The 27,194-nt window shown below is 36.4% G+C and overlaps 1 protein-coding gene across 1 annotated transcript; it reads left to right on the forward strand.

Annotated features, from left to right (window-relative positions):
• Positions 1-351: 351 nt before the first annotated feature.
• Positions 352-26,037, forward strand: c4b (complement C4B (Chido/Rodgers blood group)). Its single transcript, XM_083554108.1, has 41 exons — positions 352-552; positions 1,366-1,555; positions 2,726-2,900; positions 3,054-3,124; positions 3,234-3,322; positions 3,449-3,531; positions 4,137-4,224; positions 5,606-5,723; positions 5,818-5,950; positions 10,398-10,510; positions 10,608-10,769; positions 10,961-11,131; positions 11,357-11,542; positions 12,929-13,090; positions 14,965-15,097; positions 15,186-15,257; positions 15,670-15,873; positions 17,296-17,407; positions 17,518-17,588; positions 17,719-17,858; positions 18,180-18,395; positions 18,474-18,525; positions 18,772-18,867; positions 18,959-19,165; positions 19,643-19,718; positions 19,881-20,061; positions 20,239-20,340; positions 20,597-20,759; positions 20,880-21,094; positions 21,220-21,378; positions 21,591-21,650; positions 21,744-21,834; positions 22,155-22,326; positions 22,446-22,536; positions 22,645-22,719; positions 22,806-22,908; positions 23,119-23,208; positions 23,504-23,599; positions 24,218-24,301; positions 24,408-24,540; positions 25,648-26,037. Exons 1-41 carry the CDS (start codon positions 488-490, stop codon positions 25,787-25,789), a joined length of 5,142 nt encoding a protein of 1,713 aa, XP_083410234.1. The 5' UTR covers positions 352-487; the 3' UTR covers positions 25,790-26,037.
• Positions 26,038-27,194: the final 1,157 nt, after the last annotated feature.

Here is a 27,194-nt window from a genome sequence, read left to right on the forward strand (position 1 = left end):
TGCTTTTATTAAAGTTAAAACAAAGGATTCAGTTTTTTATTTTTTTTTATTTTACGTCATTACATAATGCACTACAATTTCAATACTGTAATGTCTGAAAATAGCCTATAATAGCCAATGTACTGTAAATGTAATGTATGTAAATACTGTATGTATGTAAATACTGTATATATATATATATGACATAAATTGCTGCATGTAAAAAAAAAAAAAGTTAAAGAATTCTTTATTAAAATTAAATAATCAGTTTCAGGGTTTTTTGGCACTTTGTGTTTTATGTGTTTTCCGTGAAATCACATGACTTTAGTGAAACTGTACCAAATGATTTACCCAGTAGGTACACCCAGTTGAGCAACATGATGTTCTGGTGCAATTTTGGATCCTCCTTTTACTAGATAAATCCAGTGATAAGACAAAAACAGCACATTGACCACTGATCACCACTCAGACTACACACTATCTTTAAAACTAAAGAGAAAGTGTGAAAATGGGTTCTCTGCTGTATTTGCTGCTTTACTCAGGTTGTATTGCACATCTGGTCTCTGCACAGACGTAAGTATGTGGTGTGTGTTTTGTGACTTTGTGACTTGTTATTTTGATGCCTTATTACAGCTTGAGTTCTGTATTTACGATTGAAACTCCTGTGTGATTTATCTGCTGAATATGTCGTGGACTTGCAGTGAGAGTGACTTAGTGCTCAGATTATTGTTTTGTTAGTGTCTATGACAGTGCTTGTCAAACAGTCATGGGCATTTCATTTGGTATGAAAAATATTTCACTTTCTTTTCAATATTTGCAATCTAGTGAGATTATCATTCCTTTGTCGACAGGGTTACCAAGCTTACTCCTGAATACCCACTGCCCAATGACCCAATGCCAGTTCCCTCTATACCCAGCTTATCTGGGACTTTATAATTATCATAATCATATTCACGTTAAAGCAGAAAGAAAGATCTTGTCTTGTTTTTATTAGTGATGTTCTGCATCGTTCTTGTAAGTGTTTACAGTTCATAAAATCTTTTAGTCGCTGGTAGTACAAGACTCTTGAAATTAAGTGCTTGTCACAGTGAGAATTAATTCCAAATTTCAGACAGTTCTTTTCACTAATATAGCTGATTTTGCAACATACTGAAAGTACTTATACCTCTGAAACAAATTAAACCCTCTTAATTATTGTTTTTATATATTTAAAAACAATCTTCTATTCTGGAATTGCGAAAATATTTTCATAATAAGAAACATTTTCAAATAATTAAAAAATTCTCATATGAAATAACCGAGAAGCTTGGAGTGCCGTGACTCCTCACTAGCCTGAAGGTAAAAAAAAATACATGCTCTGTGATTTTTTTCTTCTAAATATGTTAGATTCCTGGTGACAGCACCCAATGTTTTTCATGTTGGAGTTAAAGAAAAGGTGTCAGTCCAGGTTGGGGAGGAACTGCTGAACAAACCTGTAACCTGTTACTTAGAGCAAGAGGTGAAACGTATCCTTATGTCAAAGCAGGAGACTATACAGATCACTCGGCGAGAAAATATTGGAATGCTGGAGCTTGAGGTAAATCAAATATAATGAATTAAATGTCAGACCCTGAAAATATACAGTCATATTGAAAACAATGTATGCCCTTCTTCAATTCAATGTTATATTTTATTAATTATTAAAGAAAAATTGTATGGTCCTCATCAACTTCTATAAACAAGCACAAAAAAAAAAAAAAATAACAACAGAGTTCAATATGTAGTAATTTTTTTTTTTAAATAAAATTCAGAACTAACATATAAAAGCATGTTGAGAAAAAACTACACCCTGTAATTCAGTAGAATGTAAAAGCACCTTTAACAAAAAATACTTTGATTTTGAAGATGTATGGATTCTTCCCATAACAAAATTGTTTTAGTTTAAAGGCATTTATTTATGCACAGCTCGCTTAAAATCCATCTCAACATCTAAATGCCAACACCTATTTATTCTTCTCTAGTCATTCAGGTGTCAATTTGATGTTGTGCTTGGATTTACTATCCTATTGCATGACCCAATTTGAGCCCAGCTTAAGCTGCAAGACAGATTGATTTAAATCTATCTCAAGGATATTCTGGAGTAAACCTCTCCAGATGAGCAGCAACAATTGCTTATTGGAGATCATGACTGATGTTCTTTCTTCTTGGTACATTTCAGACACATTTATCTCTGTAAAGCTGCTTTGGGACAGTGTCTATTGCTTAAAGAACTACTGTATACAAATAAATCAAAATTGAATTGAATTGAATCTGAGTACTCCAGAACATAAACTCCCAAAAGTTATTTTAGTTGTAAAAGTTGTTTTGTTAGACTTTAAGAAATATAAACATATAAATGTAACAGGAAGTACTGTCTTTTTCCCATGAATGTACACCATTCATTCATCTTCAATAACCGTTCATCGTGATCAGGGTCGCAATGGAAAGGAGCGATACAGTGCTTGCAAATTTTGATACATATTATATATTTTTTTATATTTCTTTTTTATAAGTTACCTAATCATCCCCTTGCACTGTTCCAACCCCATAATGAATTTAAAATTGTAAAATATGTTTTGTGTTTTAATATCTAGAAAATAAAGAAAAACACTACCGGTAATTATATGACATAGTTCAAAATAGAGTTTGAAATCCTGTCTATTTAAAAGTACTACTATCATTTATATTCTTTACACATACAGTACGTTTTTTTATATTCTTATTAAAGATTTTGCCAGAGAAAATTTCAAGTTTACAATGGGACAAGGCAGAACCACCTTATCTCAATCTGGTGTGTGATGTTGGTGAAATTAAGAGAACGATAAGTCGAGTGCTGGTGTCCCAGCACAGAGGCTACATTTTCATCCAGACAAACCAGCCTATATACAACCCCACTCAGAAAGGTACAACAGAAATGACTCAAAGTAGAACGATACATCTATCAGCTACTTTATCAGATAAACCTGTACAGTATACTGTATTGCAATGTGCATATTTGTATATACTAATTCAATGTAAATGTACCGTACTGGATGTTCACCATATATTATTTTCAGTTCAATACAGGATCTTTACTCTGGATCATGCCATGCGTCCGAAATCAGAAATGATAGAAATTCTCTTAGTTGTAAGTGTTTTAACAGCTCTTTATACAGCACCTCACAGAACTTTAAAAAGAAATAAATAAATAAATTGTGATAATTTTTTTCTTAATTTCATTCTGGTGTTTATTGCAGAACGCAGATGGGAACATAATCAAGAAATCTTCAGTTAAATCTAAATTTGGCATTTATAAAAGAGACTTTGAAATTCCTGATGTGGCAAAGTATGTTTGTATGATCTACTGTCTACTATTGCCTTTAATCTCTCCTTATTCTTTCATAACTTTTAAATAAATCAGTATAAGCATGTGAAAAGCCTTCATGTTCTTTATTCATCACACTTTCTTAAGGCCGGGTGTGTGGAAGATCAAAGCTTACTACAAAGGTGATGAGAAGAGCCCTACTGTTCAAGAATTCAAGGTTCAGAAGTTTGGTACGTAAACAAAAATATTATTTTTAGTTTTTTGGGTTGTGCTGTTTTGTGCTGCTGTGTTGTCATTTTAAGGGACACACTGTTATTAGGAAATCAGTTTTGTAATTATGTTTATTGACATGCAAGTGCTAGGCATATGGAAAATGTATTGAAAGCTCTTATCCTACCTCAATCATTTTTTCATTGTGCAAAAATATACAAATGTTTAACAAGTCATAAACAACAGTTTCCAAGTGCCCCATAATTTAAAACAGCTAAAGATCCACTGAACTGCCCTATATTGGTATTAGACCTAGCTACATTACAAGCTAATAAAGAAAAGTAAATACACTGCAGTAGCTAAAATGAAGCTACTTTACCAAAAAAAAGGGAAAAGCAAGTTAACATATCACTTTAACAAAAATCATAAAAATAAGCAACAGATACAGAGAAACCTCATTGTGTATGGGTCTGGGTTGCATGTTTATACAATGTTTGCATTGCATTGATGTTTTGATGCATTGATGCAAAGATATTTCAGATATTTTACCAAATAAAAAATAAATGTTAAACATTTTCTTGAATTGAATCCAAAATGTTCAATTAAACTATGCACTTCTGTTCAGTCCTCCCCAGTTTTGGTGTAACCATCATTCCAGAAATTCACCATCTCCTTGTGAGCGCTGCAAGCTTACAATTCTCCATTGATGTTTCGTAAGTTTTTTAAATAACGTTTGTTCATTCTTCTTGTAAAAGATGTAATTGTTAACTCAGTGGATCATATCAGGTCCCATTGCTAACTTGATTTAGCCATTTATTTTCCTGTTTGCCCTTGGTTTATTTGTTCATTATCAGTAATCACATACAATGGCATAACTTAGCATGTCATCATTTTTAGATTTTTTTACAATCAACAAACAACCAACAATAAAACAAGTCACCTAAAAGTCATGCAGGTGGTTGATATGAAAGAGGCAGATGTAGAGGCAGAGAGGCATGGAGACGGACAATTCGCTGTGGTGACCCCTAATAGGTGCAGCCAAATAAAGAAAAAGAATATATTTATACCTAATACCAGAGGTGGCAAAAGTATACACATCCTTTACTCAAGTAGAAGTACAGATACTCATGTTTTAAAAGACTGGTAAAAGTTGAACTGGCTACAATATTTCACTCAAGTAAGAGTAAAGAAGTTTGGGCATTGACATGTACTTAAGTATAAAATAGCCATTATGACTACCTGTTTTAGTGTCATGCTGGTAACTGAACCTCACATCATATTAATATATTAAAAGAAAATAAATATATATTTTTTGTTATCAAATGTATGTATCCAGGCTGAACATCCACTATATAGAAAGGCAAAGAAAAGATGATTATCAATATATATATATATATATATATATATATATATATATACTGTGTGTGTGTGTGTGTGTGTGTGTGTGTGTGTGTGTGTGTGTGTGCGTGTGCGTGCGTGCGTGTGCAGGTGTGTGTGTTCATACACTATATTGCCAAAAGTATTGGGTCACCTGACCTTTCCTGCTATATGTGGTTCTTTTCCATACTGTTACCACAAAGCACTCAATTGTACAGGACGTCTTTAGATGCACTATAATAAAATTTTGCCCAAACCCAAACCTGTTCCAGCATGGCAATGCCCCTGTGCAGAAAGTGAGCCAAAAAACCCCAATAAAATGTAAACTTGTATCCGATGCACACTTTTTTAAATCAATGCATTACATAGTAAGGGGAGGCGGTAGTTTAGTGGTTAAGGCATTGGACTTTGGGGAAAGGATTTTCCCAGCTGGGGCAGTATTATTAGCTGCTACCATAGGAACAAAAACATATACAAATGAGTGCCTTAATATGATCTCTGCCAGAGCTACTGTCAAAGCTGTTATTATTAAAGCTTAATGACATCTTCAGATTCAGAAATTCTATTTTTTTGGTGGTACTCTACACTTACCTGAGTTCTAGCTGCCATATAATTTCCATGGGATTATATGTTAAATGTTGTGTAATATATGATATAACTTGTCTACTATATGATATAAAAATGACATAGATCTAAACCAATGCACTCATTAAATAGATATTCATATGGAAAAAAAATCAATGGTGGATTTCACTGCCGATTTGGGTTAAAAGAGAAGAATACAGATGGGCCAGATGACATCAAGTTCATCCAGAGTCTAGGAAAAACTGGACCAGTAAGTCAAAACATTTGTTGAAAATAAGTTTTTATAAAAGAACACAAATATATACAGCAAACATTGCCTATTGGCTTGTGTTTCTCCTATTTAGGTAAGAAATGGTCTTGCTGAAATTATTTTAAAAATCACAGACATCCAGGAGAAACTGGCACCTTTAAAGCTGGAAGACATGGCCCAGGATGGAGTACGGTTCTACATTGGTGTTTCTGTTACAGATACCTTAAGTAAATACATGGGAAATATCATTTGTTGCAAGCTGTCATATAAAAAATTGTGTTTGGATACAGTTCAGATACTAAAATTTATTTTATTAATAGAGTTGGAAATACATTAATTATAATTATAATGCTGTTATTTTTAGGCAGTGTCATCAGAAGATAGTGGTGGCTTGGGATAATAGATTTTGTTTAGGCAAGAGAAATTTTCGTACTTGATTAATGCTATAGGCAATTGCCCGGTGAATTTTTTGAATAATTGGTAGAAAGCCAATAATGTAGTCTTTCTTTCTTTCGGCTTCTCCCATTAGGGGTCGCCACAGCGGATCATCCGTATTCGTGATCCGCATGTTCGATTTGGCACATGTTTTTACACTGGATGCCCTTCCTAACGCAACCCTCCACATTTATCCGGGCTTGGGACCGGCACTAAGAGTGCACTGGCTTGTGCAACCCTAATGGCTGGGTTCATTATGGCATGGTAGTCATCCAGCATAAAGTCTAGAAGCAGCTTAATAAAGCTGCTATCATTCTTCTTCTTCTTCTTCTTCTTTCGGCTGCTCCCATTAGGGGTCGCCACAGCGGATCATCCGTCTCCATACCACCCTGTCCTCTACATCTGCCTCTTTCACACCAACTACCTGCATGTCTTCCCTCACCACATCCATGAACCTCCTCCTTGGCCTTCCTCTTTTCCTCCTACCTGGTGGCTCCATCTTCAGCATTTTTCTACCAATATAATTCATGTCCCTTCTCTGCACATGTCCAAACCATCTCAATCTCGCCTCCCTCACCTTGTCACCAAAACATCCTACATGTGCTGTCCCTCTAATAAACTCATTTCTAATCTTGTCCATCCTCGTCACTCCCAACGAAAACCTTAACATTTTCAGCTCTGCTACCTCCAGCTCCACCTCCTGTCTTTTACTCAATGCCACTGTCTCTAATCCATACAACATCGCAGGTCTCACCACAGTCCTATAAACTTTCCCTTTCATTCTTGCAGATACCCTACTATCACAAATCACTCCTGTCACTCTTCTCCACCCACTCCACCCTGCCTGCACTCTTTTCTTTACTTCTCTAACGCACTCTCCATTACTTTGCACTGTTGACCCCAGGTACCTGAACTCCTCCACCTTCTCCACCTCTTCTCCCTGCAACCGCATCACTCCACTGCCCTCCCTCTCATTCACACACATGTACTCTGTCTTACTCCTACTGACTTTCATTCCCCTTCTCTCAAGCGCATATCTCCACCTCTCCAGGCTCTTCTCAACCTGCTCTCTACTCTCACCACAAATCACAATATCATCTGCAAACATCATAGTCCAGGGAGACTCCTGTCTGACCTCGTCCGTCAACCTGTCCATCACCACTGCAAACAGGAAAGGGCTCAGGGCCGATCCTTGATGCAGTCCAACCTTCACCCTGAACCAGTCTGTCGTACCTACTGCACACTTCACTGCCGTCACACTGTCCTCATACATGTCCTGCACCACCCTCACATACTTCTCTGACACACCTGACTTCCTCATACAATACCACAACTCCTCTCTCGGTACCCTGTCGTACGCTTTCTCTAAATCCACAAATACACAATGCAGCTCCTTCTGTCCTTCTCTATACTTCTCCATCAACATCCTCAAAGCAAATAAGGCATCTGTGGTGCTCTTCCTCGGCATGAAACCATACTGTTGCTCACAGATGGTCACCTCTTCTCTCAGCCTGGCTTCCACTACTCTTTCCCATAACTTCATGGTGTGACTGATCAACTTAATTCCCCTGTAGTTACTGCAGGTCTGCACATCTCCCTTATGCTTAAAGATCGGTACCAGCACACTCCTTCTCCATTCCTCAGGCATCCTCTCCCCTTCCAGAATTCTGTTAAACAATCTGGTTAAAAACTCCACTGCCATCTCTCCTAAACATCTCCACGCTTCTACCGGTATGTCATCTGGTCCAACCGACTTTCCATTCTTCATCCTCTTAATCGCTGCTCTCACTTCCTCCTTACTAATCCTATCTACATCCTGCTTCACCAACTCCACATCCTCCAATCTTCTCTCTCTCTGATTTTCCTCATTCATCAGCTGCTCAAAATACTCCCTCCATCTTCTCAACACACTCTCCTCACTAGTCAACACATTTCCCTCTCCATCCTTTATTGCTCTAACTTGCAGTACATCCTTCCCAGCTCGGTCCCTCTGCCTGGCCAATCGGTATAAATCCTTTTCTCCTTCCTTAGTGTCCAACCTCTTATACAGCTCCTCATATGCCTTTTCCTTGGCTTTCGCCACATCCCTTTTTACCTGCTGCCGCATCTCCTTGTACTCCTGCCTACTTTTCTCATCACTCTGTCGATCCCACTTCTGTTTTGCCAACCTCTTTCCCTTAATGCTCTCCTGCACTTCCTCATTCCACCACCACGTCTCCTTGTCTTGCTTTCTATTTCCAGATGTCACACCAAGTACTTTTCTAGCTGCCTTCCTCATCACTCCTGCAGTAGTTGCCCAATCATCCGGCACCTCTTCACCACCACCAAGCCCCTGTCTGACCTCTTCCCTGAACCTCACACCACACTCTTCATCCTTCAGTTTCCACCATCTTATTCTTCTTTCAATCCTTACTTTCCTCCTCTTCTTCTTCGCCTCCAAAACCATCCTACAGACCACCATCCGATGCTGTCTAGCTACACTGTCCCCCGCCAACACCTTACAGTCTACAATCTCCTTCAGGTTGCATCTCCTACACAGAACATAATCCACCTGTGTGCACCTTCCTCCACTCTTATACGTCACCCTATGATCCTCCTTCTTCTTAAAATACGTGTTCACCACTGCCATTTCCATCCTTTTTGCAAAATCTACCACCATCTGCCCTTCCACATTCCTCTCCTTAAAACCATACCTACCCATCACCTCCTCATCACCTCTGTTCCCTTCACCTACATGCCCATTAAAGTCTGCCCCAATCACCAATCGTTCTTTCCTAGGTACACCATCTACCACTTCATCTAATTCACTCCAGAATCTTTCCTTCTCCTCCATCTCACAGCCAACTTGTGGAGCATAGGCACTGATGACATTTATCATCATCCCTTCAACCTCCACCTTCACGATCATCACCCTATCAGAAACTCTCTTCACCTCCACTACACTCTTACTGTACTCTTCCTTCAGAATCACCCCTACACCATTTCTCTTTCCATCCACACCATGATAAAACAGTTTAAATCCACCTCCAATGTTCCTGGCCTTACTCCCTTTCCACTTGGTCTCCTGAACACACAGCATATCTACCTTTCTCCTCTCCATCATATCAGCTATCTCTCTCCCTTTACCCGTCATAGTACCAACATTTAAAGTACCAACCCGAACCTCTACTCTCCTACACTGCTCCTTTTCCTGCCGTCTCTGTAGACGTCTTCCTCCTCTCCTTCTCCTCCTTCGGCCAACAGTAGCCCAATTTCCACCGGTACCCTGTCGGCTAACGATACCTGTGGCGGTCGTTGTTAACCCGGGCCTCGACCGATCCGGTATGAAATTCTCATTTGTGATCCGCATATTTGATTTGGCACATGTTTTACGCTGGATGCCCTTCCTAACGCAACCCTCCCCATTTACCCGGGCTTGGGACCGGCACTAAGAGTGCACTGGCTTGTGCCCCCCTAATGGCTGGGTTAATAAAGCTGCTATCATTAACCAACAAATTTCAGAATTCAAAATTACAGCTTTTCAAAACACAAAAGATCTAAAACTAGACCAAAAAATCAATTTTAGTATTACAGTATTAACTTTAAGGCACTAAATGGCTCAGTGAGCTTGCTGCTGCACATCTGAATAACAGATTAGCAAATCGAGGGACTTTAGTATTACAGCAGAAGTAAAAATGCTGTTGTGAATAGGAAAATGGGAAAAAAAGTAGAATTTGCTAGAATGCCTCCACATGTCATCAGTGAATAGATACACAATGCTGTGTATATGAAAAGTGATCAATGTGCTAATCAGTATTTCCACTACAGCTGGATTAGCAACCCCAGGTCCCCTTGAATGCATCTGATTATGTACTGACTAATTGTCTGAATGTAGCTGTAAATAACTATTTGCAGTATGTTGACAATGACAATATTTAATCAAATATTCAATTCTTAAAAAAAAAATTGTATATTGTATTTTATTTAAAAAAAAAATGGACATTGTCTAAAAGCAGCTTTTTTTTTCTTTTTTAAAGAATCTATAAGTTTTTTCCTTATGATTTTAAGTTTGCCTCTAATATGAGAATGCAGACTGTTGTTTCATTCTTCCAAGTGTTTGTTCAGGTAATCTAGTCTAGTCTCTTTATTTTAACAGGAGAGATAATGAATGATCAAATCACTATGGACTGATTATTTTGGCCATTCAAACTGATCATGGGTTCGTGTGAAATTTGTAAAATGCCTTTATCTCTCTGCTAGGTGGTGAGTTACAAGAGTCGGAAATATTACTTCCCATAGTGTCACAGAGATATAGAGTGGACCTGGAAAGAACCAGATCACACTATATTCCTAACATGCCTTTTGAAATTAAGGTAATCTTTTAAAAAGTAAATAAAAGTAATCTTTTCCCTTGTAATCCTGATTTACTTTAATAAAGCAGTAGTTGTTAAGTTGTATCTCGGTTTTTAGGTTATGGTGTATACTCCAACTGGCCTCCCAGCTAAAGCTGTTCCGGTGGAAATGAGTTTATCACACACCAATGGGAAATCTGTAACTGTAGATACAACTGAAGAAGGAGCAGCATTTTCTGTTTTCAACCTGAACCAATCACCACAATCCATTTCTGTTAAGGTGAGTGTTTTAACAGATTATAATTTTCTATATACCAGAATATACAGTTAATGTTTTTAATAAAATAATTATTCTTTTTTTGGTTGATTAGCATTATGTTTTGATTAGCTTCATGTAAGCTAGCTGAAACTGTTGAACCCAGCAATACAATGATTGTGAAAGTGCTTATGTCATATGCCTGTATCCGACAGGTAATTGTGGATGGAGTTACGACCAAAAAAAATGTTCTCATTTCCACTTCCTCAAGCAATGATTTCTTGTACATCAGTGTGCACAATACAGTTTTGTCACCTGGAGATTACCTAAATGTTAAGTTTGACTTAGTCAGTGGCCGACCAAAAGATGGATACATTTATTACTTGGTAAGAAGTCTCAATTTTACAATATAATATAAAAACAAATAAAGTAATTTACATTTTAAGTGGCAAATGTAATATAGTTATAGATTAATCTTAACAAAAATAGTAGTATACATATGGAGTATTGTACATGATTTGGATAAAGGCATTGCAATCATTAGACTGTAATCAAATATAGATTTTATTTGTGATGAATAGTTTTTAAAACATGATGTATGCTCTCTTTAGGTCCTCAGCAAAGGTGTTCTCCAAATGGCAAATTCTACTGAATATGGAAATACAGCCACTGTCAGACTTTCGATCAACTCTGACATGATTCCATCCTTCCGTCTCATTGGATATTATTATAACACAAATGGTGAAATTATAGCAGACTCAATCTGGGTAGATGTCGAAGATATGTGTGAGGGAAAGGTAAGCTATATTACAGTTCCTTTTTTTTAAGGATATGGTATGCTATATACATATACAATATATATATATATATATATATATATATATATATATATATATATATATATATATATATATATATATATATATATATATATATAGCGCATACCTCCTGGCCTATTTAAAAGGTGTCCCATTACCAAGGTGTCACACAAGAAACATCTCATGATAGGTAAAAACAAAGAGCTCTCTCAAGACTTTCACAACCTTTTGGTTGCAAAACATACTGATGGCATTGGTTTCAGAAGGATTTCTAAACGTCTGAATGTTCCAGTAAACACTGTTGGGGCCATAATCCAGAAGTGGAAAGAACATTTCACCATAAACCAGCCATGACCAGGTGGTCCTCACAACAGTTGTCCAAGAGCCAAGGAGAAAGGCGTTTTGAAGAAAACAATAAGTAATGCACACAAACGCCTTGGCCCGTGGGCACAAATCACGCAAGACTCCATTTCTGAAGAAAAAGCATATTGAAGCCTTTTAAAAGTTTGCTGCACGACATTTGGACAAGCCTGTGAAATACTGGGAGAATATAATCAGTTCAGATGAGACCAAAATTGAACTCAATGTGAAAAAAAAACAATGTTTGGAGGACAAATGGCACTGCACATCACCCCAAAAACACCATACCAATAGTGAAGTTTGGAGGTAGGAACCCCATGGTGTGGGGCTGTTTTTCAGCATATGGTTTAGCAAACTTCATAAAATTAAAGGAAGTATTGGAAATATGTACCAAGACATTCTCTGCAAAAATCTGCTGCTATCTACCAGGATGATGAAGATGAAACGAGGGTGGACATTTCAGCAAGACAATGATCCCAAACACACAGCCAAGGAAACTCTCAATTGGTTTCAAAGAAAGAAAAGAAAGCTGCTAGAATGGTCCAGCCAATCACCTGATTTTAATCCCATAAAAATCTATAGAAAGAACTAAAGATCAGAGTTCATAAAAGAGGCCACAGAATCTTCAAGATTTGACAACTGTTTGTGTAGAAGAATGGGCCAAAATCACACCTGAGCAATGCATGCAACTAGATTCTCCATACAGGAGTCATCTTGAAGCTGTCATTACCAACAAAGGCTTTTGTACGATGTATTACACACATTGTGTTTAATACTTTTTCCCTGTTTCATTTTACATTATTACACATAACTTAATTTATGGACATGTATGCATACATTGCATATATGACATTTATGGTCATGTTCAATACTTATTTTACCCGCTGTGTATGATATGGCAAAATGTAGGCTTAGTAAAACATTTAATGTAGAAAATGCAAATACTATTTAGCAAGCTAGTTCTTCTTTTATTTTTATACAAATATTTTGATGTATCTTATACAGGTTGAAATAACAACTAAGGAACGAAAAAATTACTACAGTCCAAAAGAAAGTTTTGATCTTCAAATTGATGTGGGAAACCAGAAAAATGCAAACGTGGCTTTACTGGCTGTGGACAAAGCCATCTACGCCCTGAACGCACAAAACAAACTCACCCTAAAACAGGTATAAATAGCAAATTATGGACTTTATGGACTTTATAAGATATTTACTATTGCTTCTGTACTCTCTCTCTCTCTCTCTCTCTCTCTCTCTCTCTCTATATATATATATATATATATATATATATATATATATATATATATATATATATATATATATATATATATATATATATATACCTTTTGCATATATGACAGCCAGACACACTCGTTGTATTCTTTCTAAGGTGGAATTCAAACATTGCTTAGAAAGTTCTTTCCAACACTACTGCAAAAGTTCCCACAAATGTGTTGCATTTGTAGGTTGCTTAGCTTTCACCTTTTTGTCTAGTTCATCACAAACCATTTTTTTAAATATATTTTTTCTTCTAAGGTAGTTCTAAAAGAGCCTGGAAGTAAGTTGTGGGTATTTATCTTGCTGTCGGATAAGCCCCTGACCAACTAGGCATATACCAGGAGATGCTGTAGTAGTTTTGGTTTAGAGTGTGACTCACTCTGTTCAAGTCACTGACTTTTGATCCAGAAAAAGAGCCCAGACCATCACACCTCCTCCTCCATGTTTGACAGTTGGTGTCACACAAAAAGATAAATCCTGAATGATAAACCAAATATTTCAAATCTTCCAATCCAATAGTCCATTGACACTGCTTAGTGGCCCAGGCAAGCATAATTTTCTTATTTTGCCATCTTAACAATCCTTTACTTACTACCACTCGACCTCTCAAACCTGCTGCTTGAAGTCTTCTCTTCACAGTTGAATCTGAGACTAGCTCTAAAGCTCTTTAATCAGTGTTAAACTGTGCTTAAAGCTGTTGACCTGTGAACCACCTGCAAGTTGTGCTTATATCCTGATTGTGTTGTGTCTTTGGGACCACCATAACTCTTCCTTTCAGAGTTTCTGAAAGTTTCAGTCCTTCAGGTTCCAAGTATCTTTTGATGGTGTAGCAAATTGTACTTACTGTCAACTTCTTTGCAGGTTCTTAAAATGAAAGCCCTACATGTTTAGGAGCTATATGGTCTGTCTGACTTCCTTTGTTAAATGCCTTTTTCTCACCATTATAAGAGCAATATACTACTACATGCAGTATGATACTGTCCGAATGAAGCTCAGTGTTTAAAGTTCTGTGTAACTGATTGAAAGCTTAGGGGTTCAGCCCTGTTATCGCCGAGCTGCTGTTTTTGAGCCCTTGAGCATGGCCGCTGTGTTTCAGGGGTGCTGTAACTTCAGCTTCCTAACACTGATGGGATATGTAATCAAAGTATTTCACTGTGCTGTAAAGTACATGTAACAAGTATAAGCTACCTTTCTTTCTTTCTTTCTTTCTTTCTTTCTTTCTTTCTTTCTTTCTTTCTTTCTTTCTTTCTTTCTTTCTTTCTTTTTTTCTTTCTTTCTTTCTTTCTTTTCTTTTAAATATTGCTTAGGAGGGTGAAGTTGAAAAAAACTGCTTTTATACAGACAGAGAGATTGTAAGTGATCAAAAAAGTTGGGACACCTGTAAGAAATGGTGACATCCGTTTGCAAGGATTAATTTACTTCAGTTGCTGCAGAATGTCTGTACGTTTTTTACACATCACTTCTTCTCTGAAAAAGGCCTTTTTGTTAAACTATGAAATGTACATTATTGTTCAGTTTACAGCAACCTATACTTTTTCTTTTTTTTTTACCTCTGGCAGTTTACCGCTTTCAGGTTATTTACTGGACTTGAACTCGTTCAATTTAAACTTGTGAGGAAAATGCAAATACTCTTCTGTTGCTCAAGCAGGAGCCATATATTTGGCAAATGTATCTGTTAATAAAGCATCATACTATCTGAGCTTAAAAAAAAAACGTGTCACTTTCCTTTTAATGCAGTGTTAAACTATTTGGTTTGGGTGCAGGTGTTCGCCTCTATGCAGTCTTATGATCTGGGATGTTCATATGGTGGAGGTGAGAACACTGCTGCAGTATTTAATGATGCTGGTTTGACTTTCATCTCACACTCTCAAACCATCAAGTCAAAGATGAGGACAGGTATATATGGGTGAATAACTTGTTGTTCTTTAATGTCTTTATGCAATCTTTTATTAATAATAAATAATCTCTCCTTTTTTACCTGTAGGATTTGGCTGTGAATCAGGATTTAGGAGGCAAAGACGTTCCATAGATCTCCAGAAAGAACTGGCACAAAAGGGTACTGTGTTTTTAAAAGTTCTTGTCACTGTATATTAGTGCCATGACAAAAATGTTTCAACTATAATAACAGCTGGTATATCAGATTTTTCTTCTTAGCCAATAATAAAAACAATAATGCCATGTGATACAGGCTGCCATTACCTCAATGATGTTGAAGTTATATAGTTGTTTTATTTGTCTTCTGATTTCATACCACAACATTAGCTAACACTAAGAAAAGTGGCTAAATTTATAATTTTATTTACACTTATACTGCGGTATGTCCACACAAAAAAAGTTTCCTGTAAGAACTGTTTGAATGTAGGTGTATAGGTGTTCGTAAAATGCATGCTTAATTTATGCATGTGTCAGAAAGTTGCTTCTCCACTGAATGGTCGACTTGTGTATCTTTCTATCTTTGTCTCCAATAGTAACCGAGTTTCCAGATATTGAAATGCAGAAATGCTGCCGTCACGGCCTCATTCTGCTCCCTATGAAGCTGAGCTGTGAAGAGCGAAAGAAAAGAATAACTATAGGTAATAAATGTGAGGAGGCTTTCCTGAAATGCTGCAACTTTGCCACCCAGCTGAGAGAAAAGAAGAGGCAGGAGGAACTAAGAAGTGGTCATGGCAGAAGTAAGTATTACTATACTAATAGCCTATGGCCCAGGTAATAAACAGAACATGCAAAATGTATACCCCTCCCACACACACACTTCACTTTGTGAATACAATAATAGGTGTTTGGGCTAGTGTTGCTTGCTTAAGGTGTGTACTGACTAAACCAGGTTCCTAACATAATTAAAGAGAAGCACATTTAAAATTATGATGGTGCCAATACTATTCACAAATATACAGTAGTAAGAAAAGATTCACGGACAGAGAAAGATCAGATAAATCTAGTTTATAAAGTTATTAGTTAATAAAGTTGTGACATGCAAAAAGGAAAAATATTTTAATATAGCCACACTGAGCACTGCCACTGTCTGATTGGCATCACAGCATGTTGAATTGGAGGTAGAGGGTGAAATTTGTCCATTGTTTACTATGCAGCATGTCAGGATAGTGTACTGAAGTAGCACATTTTAATTGATTTTGGTGGGTTTGAAAGAACGCTATTAAAACTCAGTGGCGGGCCCTGCATTTGGTACCTGGGCTTTCAGTAGGGACTTACCCGACTTATTGCAACTCTTAAAACCACCACTATCACGTCACAATTATAGAAACCATCAAAACTGTACAAAAACGCGACATAACAAAGCGTGGCATTACAGAGAGAGAGGCATTTTGCATGTGGAAAATAAATACCATTTTACTGAAGCAAGTTCCAAACCTCTACACTCCAACCGCAACTCTACATCATCTGGAGCAGTTCAGAATCAATATTTGTCTAATAACATGCATGCTCATAATGAATACTCATAATTTGCACTGCTCCTGTTTTTGAAATCTGAATAGTTAAAGAATTAGACCCATTGCTAATTTAGTTTAAGGTACATCGGCCAGCACTACTGAGTGTGAAGGCACTGGGCAGATTAGATTGCCATGGCAGCACATAGAGGCTGACATCTGATTAGACAAAAAATCCAACAGCCACATACACGTACTGGAAGCAGTGCAGCCAAGAGAAACACTATGAAATGAAGAGAAAAAACTGTTGGGAATAAATTAATAAAAATTTCATAGAACAAATATTAGAATTTAGGATGTAAATGTAGGTCAGTGCTTCTGATAGTGTTTAGGCCAGCAGAGAAGACCTTGCTGGCCCTGACAGCCCACCACTGTTAATACTAATGTGTTTCTTTTTCGGAATCTCTCATTTTTATGTAACCTGTTAATGTAAGGCTCAGTAACTTACAAAGGAAAATAAACTCAGCATGAAAGTGCTAATATAATAAAATGATAATGTGGGAGTTTTTTTAGATCTAGCACTGTGGTTGCTTTAATGCTTTAGTGTTCTGGTTGTTGTTGTTGAAATGTAACCTGGTATAAATATGCCCAAAATAATGTCACTGTTGTCTACTTTCCTTCCACTACCTTTCAACCTCAACCAATCAGCTGCTAGTGCCAGTACTATTCAACAGTTTTTTGACAACGAGGTCCCACAGATTCGCCAGAGTTTCCCTCCTAGCTTTGACTTTACGGTTTTACAAGTGAAAGGCCAAACTAAGTAAGTTGACAACTGACACACACACACACACACACACACACACTGTCTGATTCCGTTGTATCATAGTTTTACTATGTTTTTTGGGGGGGTAATTTTTATGTTTGTTTTAGCACACAGATCCATCTCCCTGACTCCATCACTACCTGGGAATTACAGGGTGTCAGTTTATCTCCCTCTCATGGTAACTTGTATTTCTAACTGGTCAATAAGTGGTTCGCTCAAATACTATAAACACCCTGTGCTTTTACATTGATGTGATTAAATTGTGTTTAAATATGTTTAGAAAAAATACATTTACTTATCCCTTCTAGGTTTTTGTGTGGCAAAGCCGCTCGAAATACGGGCATTTCAGGAGCTGTTTATCTCTTTGCGACTTCCCTATTCTGTCCGGAAGAATGAACAAATGGCCATTGTTGTAGTCATCTACAATTATGGCAATAAAGCAAGAGAGGTGTGTTTAAAAGAACATAAGAATTAAATATTATGCCAATATGTACACCAGGAAAGTTCCTCATATTACACCTTAGCTTAGGTTAGGTTAGGCAGTTACTTTTTTTCTTTAGGTTGTGAGACAGGGTTTTAAAATATCATCTAGATATTTGCCTGAAATCAGCATTTGCCCTTAAGCTTGAAAAAAGAGGAATAGAGTTTACCACTTAATAGTGCATTTTTCCAGTTTCTGTTAAAAAAAAAGCTTGCTTCATTCTGATCTCAGAGTGATAGAGTGGTGATAAAGTGCTTCAGCCACAAATATTCTTTTTTTCTTTTACAGCTTGCTGTTCACATGAAACAAGTAGCTGACCTGTGTTCTCCTGGATCTTCATCCACTGATTCCTACAAGAACATCAGTTTGGCTGATGGTAGCGCTGAGACAGTGACCTTTTCTGCTGTTCCTCTGAAAGATGGTGAAATTCCTATCACTATCCAACTTTATGACAGAGAATTTGAGATGGGTGTGGATGCCATTCAGAAATCACTGTTGGTGATGGTAAGAGGAGTTGGTTTGTATGTTTGGTAGAGTGATTCAATGATTTGATAGACATCATGATCTTTCTTTACTTTGCAGCATGAGGGAGTCCGTGTGGAGCAGGTGGAAAGCAAGTTAATAAACCTGGATGGTAATTTATAACAATTTCTGTTATGTGGTTTATTCATTCAGTTTATCCAACCTTATCCTTGTTGTGTGCTATATTTAAATAGCATTTAATTATCAATTAATTTATGTTTACATTCAGAAAGCTTGTTTAAGCCAAGTTATATATATATATATATATATATATATATATATATATATATATATATATATATATATATATATATATATATATATCATACACAGTAAATTAATTACAATTTATACACAGGTAGAAGTGGAAAAAAGCACATCATGAAAATTGATGGAGTGTTTCCCAATGGTACAATTCCTGACTCATTTGGTAATATCTTTGTCAAAGTTGAAGGTATGGGTGACAATCTTTTTTTAAACCATGTAAAAAAAAAAAAAAAAAGAGATTTTTTTTGGTAATTATGTTTTGTCTTAATCATGAACAGATGAGGTATTTGGGATAGCAGCAGCCACACCCCTACTTTCGCCAGACAATGTGAAAAATCTGATCAAAGCCCCTCATGGTTGTGCAGAACAAACTATGATCAGGATGTCCCCCACGGCTCTGTCCATCCTTTACCTAGACTCAACCAACCGATGGATAGAACTGGAACCTGACATGAGAGACAAATCTCTGAGCTACATAGAGCAAGGTAAACAAAGATTAAACACACTGAACACTAAAGGGGGTCTAGTTGTAAGCAGCTGACTTAATTTTTAGTTTGAATGAAGCTTTACCACAAGAGGGGGGTATTACTCTAGTGAGCTGGGTTTATGCACATCATTAAGGTGATGGCTATAGGCAAACATTCAGGGGGGCTGCTTTGGTGTTTAATAGTATAACCGTGTTGATTTTGCATTGTAACAGTGTAGTAATGACCCTTTTGGAATTGAAACAGTATGACAGTGTTGCTTTGGAATTGTAACATTGTTGTAACAACTATGATTCTTTGGGATTTCGATTCAAATATGGAATTTAAATAAAATGTTAAGAAAAAAGGTTTTTTGCAATATTAGTTTAGTTTAATTGTTAAGCTAATAAGATACATATGCATATGTGTTTTAATTTCCAAATTTGTTTGGAATCCATCATTCCAATTGCATGTTCCTAATTACTGGTCATTTCACAGCTTATAACAGGATTTTGACATTCAAAAAACCTGATGGATCATATGGAGCATGGACGTATTACCACACGAGTAACTGGTAAGAGCAAATCAAAACAGGTAACAAAAGGACACATTATTTTATTTCTGTTATCTGCACTGCAATATAGAAACAAGCATTGGTCTTCAGAAGACATAAACAGGCAAGTCAAAGTGTTACATAAAGACAGGAAACTGATAATCTGGCACTGCTTCCCTCTAGGCTCACTGCCCTGGTAGTCAAGGTGTTATCCCTTGTGTCCGAATGTGAGTTAGCAACTACTGAAAACAGACAGATCGTCTCACAAACTGAAATTCGTGACTCAGTCAAATACCTTATTAAACAGCAGGCCGAAGATGGTTCGTTCAGTGATCCTAATCCAGTCATTCATAGAGAAATGCAGGTCAGAAATGTATTTGATTTTTCTTTTTGATTACATTAGTTGATTATTAAAAATACATGAAACAACACACAATATATTTCAAGTTTCTTAATACATTTAGCTTTTTGATAATAATAAAAAAAAAATCTGATCAATTGTTATAGACCTTATGTTACTTTTATTTTGTTTCTCTTCTAGGGTGGAATTGGGGGGGTCGAACAAGATGCCTCTCTCACTGCTTTCATCGCCATTGCTCTTAATCAATCCCTTCCATTCTTGGACGATGAAACGAATTCTGTGGTAAATAGCATTGTATATGCAGTATCAGTAAATAGCAATGTGCATATAGATAGATGATACCATAGCTACACAAACATCTGGCTAAGTAGAAGTATTATTATATTGTGATTTAATTTAATTTGTAACACTTTGTATGTTCAATATTTAAAAAAAAGTTCTCAATAGTTAATGTTTTAATAATAAAAAAAACACTGTACAACCTGCAATACAATGTAGTGTCTTAATTGATCATGTGAGTTTTGTCCTTAATATTTAGATCGATAGCATCTCTCAAGCCACCAGATATCTTGTCTCTCGTGTTGATGAACTACAGAGGCCCTTTGCTTTAGCTATTACAGCCTACTGCCTTTCCACTTGTCTTAGAGATAAGACAATGGCTAAATCAACTTGGGGAAAACTTCAACTTCTAGGAAAAAAAGGTAATGAATAGCTTTTCACCCAGGACCTGGGAATTGTGCACGTCACAACATAGTACCTATGATTTGCTCGGGAAAAGAAAATCTTTTCTGAAATGTCCCCTGCTGTCTTACACCATTCAGAGGGTGACTGTAAGGTGTGGCGTGATGATGAGGACATAAGATTGCTACATGAGAAGAAACAGAACCTGGTTCCATCATCGGTGGCTCTTACCATTGAGACCACCGCATATGCTCTTCTTACGGCTATAGAACTTGGAGATTTTGAGGAGGCTAAAATGGCTGCCTGCTTTCTGTCCTCCCAAGAGAACTATCAAGGAGGGTTTAAATCCACACAGGTGAGCCAAAGCTAGTCGCCAGAGCTAGTCGTTAGTTGTAGGTTTTTTTTTTTTTTTTAACCACATTTAATTTTTTGGCAAAAGAAAACTGATTTCTTTCAAAACATTTAATTATTTTGTCCCAGGATACAATTATGGCTTTGGAGGCACTCTCAAAGTATGGAATGAATTCACCCCCACTGCCCTCCAATGAAGTCATTGTGGAGTTTCTAAATAAAGAGAGGACTGTTAGAGAGAATCTGGACTTGACTAAGAAAGGAGAGAACTTGGAGACAGATTTAAAGGTATACCAAATTGTGCAGTGTGAACTGCTGAATCATTTATTAATCATTTATTTCCAAGAAACATCTAAAGAAAGTCACAGATTTTGGTTATTGTTTTATCGCACATTCAATACATCACATGATAAAAATCCATTAAAATCCATCATCTCTGATTCCATTTAGAGATAGAGCCAGTTTTTTCTTTGTCATCACTTTTGTCACCTTTGTTTCAGAGAATCCTGGGAAATGAAATAACTGCAGAGTTTTCAGGAAAGGGGCAAGCTAAATTGAAGGTAATACAGGCACGAACTAATACCTACTCTCTATAAACTTTTAAGAAATGTCAGCTGTTAATAGATGTTTTTTATTATTATCGCTTTTCTTAGGTGGTTAAGGCTTACTACGTCCCAGACACTTCCACCGACTGTAGTCAACTGGCAATAAACGTGACAGTTACGGGCAAATTACAGTACGAAAGTAAGAAAATAATATAATTTTTAATAGTTTTTTTGTGAAGTATATATTAATATATTTAACTTTTGCTTTAATTCTTAAATGTAAACATTTGTCTAATGTAGTATTATATGGCATATTATAAATTCTTGATTGAAAAACTATTTTTATTCTTTTGCTTCTTTTTCTTCCTATTCATCTTCTTCTTCTACATGCATTTTCCTCGGCCATAAATTATTATCAATGTCCTCATAAAGCCATGTAGTGTTGTAAATAAATGATGAAAACTTTGCCATATGATATTAATTTTCATCTCTTGAGTAAACAAATTGTGTATTATCCAGGTGTCATAACAGAAAACTATAACTATGACTACAATGATGATTATCAGATGGACAAAAGGGAGGAGGAAGACTTTCCTCGCTCAGCCATCGAGTGGTTTGATGCTCACACTAGACGCAGACGGAACGCAGAGTCAAATGAGGATAAAGCGATTATATATGAAGTGTGTGTCAGGTCAGAAAAACACAATACTCTATTTTACTGTATTACTTGTTTGTCTAAAGCCTAGTTGATCTTTAGTCCTAATGCTGCAAATGCAGACTAACAGTTGCAGTTTGTCTACTGAATTGCAGCCACTCCTTGGAGAGGAAGCTCACAGGCATGGCTATTGCTGATATTACATTACTCAGTGGCTTTGAGCCTAAGACCACTGATCTGGATATGGTCAGTAGTATATAATATGGAAATATAATTTTTATTTGTTCAAAGACACGGTATACTTCATATTTGTTACCTATTATACTCATCTAATTTTACATTTTTTTTTAAAAGCTAAAAGAAGCAGAAGAACCATTTATATCTCACTATGAGATTGCAAATGGAAGGGTCCTATTATATTTTAATAAGGTAAGGCAAATAAAGAAACACACACACACACACATTCATAGACACAATGAAAAGACACAAAGAAAAACAGCAGCTTCTGTCTACAGATTTTTAACAGCAAGGAATGTATTGCATTTGAAGCTGAACAAAAGGTGCCAATAGGTTTGCTGCAGCCTGCTCCTGCTACATTCTACGACTATTATGAACCAGGTAGGAACACAAACCATTCCATTTTGTCTTTCCATTTCACATCTGACTTTGCACATGAGTTCCTTCATCATCTCAGGGGACAAAAAACCTCAATCCAGTCCGATTTGTTTTAGTGAATAATGACCTACAACGTACTTCACACTGTAGTTTTGTGTTGTTCTGCTTTGACATTCTGTGTATAAGCTGCTTTGCTCACTCTCTATTTCACAGAAAGAAGATGCACAGTGTTTTATGCTGCCTCAAAAAGGAGCAAGATGGTGTCTACTCTGTGCTCTAATGAAGTGTGCCAGTGTGCTGAAAGTAGGCCTTAAGCTTGTGTTTGTTTACACCATATACAGTATATCTTAATACTACCAATTTTTAGTAGACATTAATTAACATTGTAACTGTTATTTAGTGTGACGCATGATTGTAAATACCTCCATCTCCATACCTAACAATGTTTGAGTGAGCGTATCTTTTAATAAGCGTCTTAAAAGAGCGTCTAATAATGGTAGCCTTGCAAGAACAAGAACACTGTTCTGTTTGTACAAGGACAATATTGGAAGTAAAAGTCAACATGGACAACAGTTGTTGACAACTTCTTTGTTTGCAGGGGCCTGTTTCAAAGTAAAGAAAGAGCCAGAATTATTAACTATCACAAAAACTAACCGCTTCACGCATGCCTGCTTCCAGCCTATCGCCGATTACGGTTTGTATTTAAATTCATTATTTAAATATCAAAGCACTTATTTAGTTGTCTTCTGAATCTTTTTTTTTTTTTTTTATATTATCTACATTTCTAAATTAAATATGTACATGTCTGGCTTTTATGTATTTTATTGGAATTTGTAAAAGAAAATGCAGAAAATTATGCAGATTTGATTTTCAGATTTTTAAAACAATGAATCTATTGGCTCATTGACTTAAATAGATTAGATCTGTGTTCTTCTGCTTCTCTAAAGTCCCAGAATGTAGTGCCTTGATGTATTTTTGACCTGAAAGATTTCAAAAACTGTATTTGAGATGGAACTGTGGTAACAAAATTGAATTAGAGATTTCTACAACTGATTACTATAAGGTTTAAAACCACACAGACAAGCTATTGAATACAACTACAGTTTGATGTAATCCAATAACAAATTATCACTGCAGATAAAAACATAATCATTCAGACTTGTACATTTTACTTGTTATTTTTTGTTTCTTTTGTGTTTCTTAATGTATGCAGAAATGACTTTGAATACATTGATATAGAGATTTATAAAACATGTTATTTATTCTAAATCTTGTGATGTAGGGTTTAAAAAAAATTTTGCTTTTCCTATAGGCTTCATAGTCACTGTGATGTCTGTGGAGGATAAGAAAACATTTGACTTATACCACACCAGAGTGATTGAGGTCCTCAAATTTAGTAAGTCTTTATAACTCCTTTGTGCTTAGTAATGACGTTATCTGGAGTTTGGTTTGCAGATTGTAGTACTGTGCACTGCATGTCTAAAATCAGTCATTTCGATTAGATGGAGATGTCACTGTGGATGTTGATGATATTCGAGTTTTTGCCAAGAGAAAACATTGTAAGAGTCAGCTGGAAAAAACCCAGACTTACCTCATCATGGGAAAAGATGGCTCTACTACTGACTTAAAAGGACAGTGAGTGCATCTTCTTATCTTGCATCTTCTGTGTTGAATGATTTGCACTAGATGAAAACTCTTCTGCTTTTTTGTTGTGTGTGTAGTAGGCCTTAAAATGGCCATACATCTTTTTAGTAGAGTACAACTAGAAAATACAGGAACAAAAAACTGCTTCTATCGGCTGAAGTGGCAAGTGTTTAGTGTGACCTCTCCGTATGCTAAAGCAATAGTAGGAACCTGACTCTCAGGAGTCTCAGGAGCCTAAATTAAATTGAACCTTAATTAATTTTACTGCTAACATCTGTATTTCTGACTATTTCATGTAAAAATGATTGCTTGCTAATAAGACCATCTATTATTCACATAGTTCTGTTTCAGAATTTGGCAGATATACAATGATAATTTTGCATAAACAATGCCACTCTCAAAGGAAAATAAGCAAAGAAACTGGATATCTAGGACATGAGCTGTTTGAATAACTAGGATAGGTCAGGAACAAACAAATGACCGGAAGGCCAATAAATCTTCCAAAATCTAACGAGAAGTTTCTCAGTTTCTTCTTTGAGAGAGCTGCTGGCTCAACATCTGGCAACTTCATTGGGATGCCAAGGTGACCCTTCTACAGTCCAAAGATGCTTGAAGAGGAATGGTCTTTGCTGATCGGTAGCAGCAAAGAAACCACTTTTTTGATATGCTAAAGTAAAAGAGTATTATGGAGTGACAAATCAATGTATGACATTTTTAGGTCCAATTGTTGACAATAGAAGAAGAGTTGGAGAGAGATGGGCAAATTAGTTTTAGCGTCTTCCACGTAGTTTACGAGCATGCAGTTATTGCATTGCAGTTATTGCATTGCCGTTATAATAAAAAAAACCTTCAGTCGTGTGCTTGTCTCTTTTGCTAAAAAGTCAAATCACAAATAAAAGTCATGTGAGCAGTCTCTTCTCTGTTGTCTGTTTCACCCTAAAATATTTCATAATCTGAAATAAAAATGAGTCATTTATTGCAAACCCATTGTGACATGAATATAGCAATATGTACAGTTGAACAAAATATGATATAATTGTTTTGGTTCAATTCTGTTTCAATAAAAAATTATTGACACACCCATCCTCTCTGTTTCAGAATGGTGTACCTTTTGGATTCAAAAACATGGGTGGAGAAGAAACTTACCATGGATCAATGTTCAGCAACAAGAATGTTGAAATACTGCAAAGACTTTAAGGAATTCCTAAGAAACTATCAGGTTTTAGGCTGCTCCCAATAATAATCTGGGCTGCTCCCAGTGATCAATGACAAAATAATGGTACAGTAAATATAAATGAAAGGAATAACCGCAGTACAATTGAATTGTACATTGATGCTTAACTTGACAGTCTGCTTCAACATCCAGTGGTCTCAATTGATAGAACTCATTGTACTCTCACTGTAATAGCTTGACTGCTTCACTCTCTATTACTTTGTACACTTCGCAAAAGAAATTTACACAATCTTTCATTAAATTTGTATACTGCATACCTTTCCTTGTTTAATGATCTTGTGTAATGCATTGCCAATTACCTATTGAACAACTATCTATCTATCTATCTATCTATCTATCTATCTATCTATCTATCTATCTATCTATCTATCTATCTATCTATCCATCCATCCATCCATCCATCCATCCATCCATCCATCCATCCATCCATCCATATTAGGAGCTTTGATGACAATCTTTCTGGCTTTTGCAATGTCATCTTAGTTTAGGAAAACTCGAATTGAAAGTTTCTCGAGTTTGTTTTAGAGAAGTATCAGAGTCTCTTATAATATCCAATATGGTTTCTCCAAATAAAATAATTAAAATAAAACCAATGTCTATGTAAGTGTAAAGCACAGCTATAAAAAGTTTTAGGATGATAAATTAACATTCCATCAAACTTTTGAAAAGTCATAAACCACTGACCACACACAGACGACCACATGATAATGTGCTACATTAGCATATCCACACACTTATTCATTTGGCCCGCTCGTTCCCCTGTACAAACCCTTCCATTTCATACTCACTCAGTGATTGAGCCTCACTCAGCAGTTCAGTGTGGGGTGATTCAGTTTCCCTGGCGGGTGCTTCTGTTTATTTTGTTGAAGTTGCCCACCCTTTACGCTCATCATGAGATGAGGTGTGTGAGAGGAACCTTTGTGCTTAGGTGAACTTAAACCTGTCTGTACATATGAAAAGAGCAAAACAGAGACACAGTCAAATATCGTTACGATACCCTAATCTATTTGAGAAATGAATTGCCTAAATAAATGGTTTTCTTTATTTTACCTGCTGGGACAGACAAACTGAAGTCTTTCAGTTGTAGCAGAAAGTATAGCGAGCATTGAGAGAGGAAGCATTAACAATCAGAATTGAAAAAGGAAAGGAAGGTAAGGAGTGGAGTTCAGCAGATTGAGGAGAAGGCTGAGGGCTGAAGGGGAACAGTAACAAACCCAAGCTTTATGCATGAATATTATTTTAATCTCTGAAGGCCAATCCAATGTAAGCAACCAGGGGGCTTTGGCCATCACTTCAGTCAAGGCTCAGTAAATGCCTGCCCTGTCTTTCTATCACCATTAAATTTCTCATTACTTTAGCACCAATACATGCAAACAGGAATGTTTTGAAATGCATATATTTTCCGTTGTAC

Source organism: Silurus aristotelis (genome assembly GCF_946808225.1).
Source record: "Silurus aristotelis genome assembly, chromosome: 1".
Lineage (NCBI taxonomy): Eukaryota > Metazoa > Chordata > Actinopteri > Siluriformes > Siluridae > Silurus > Silurus aristotelis.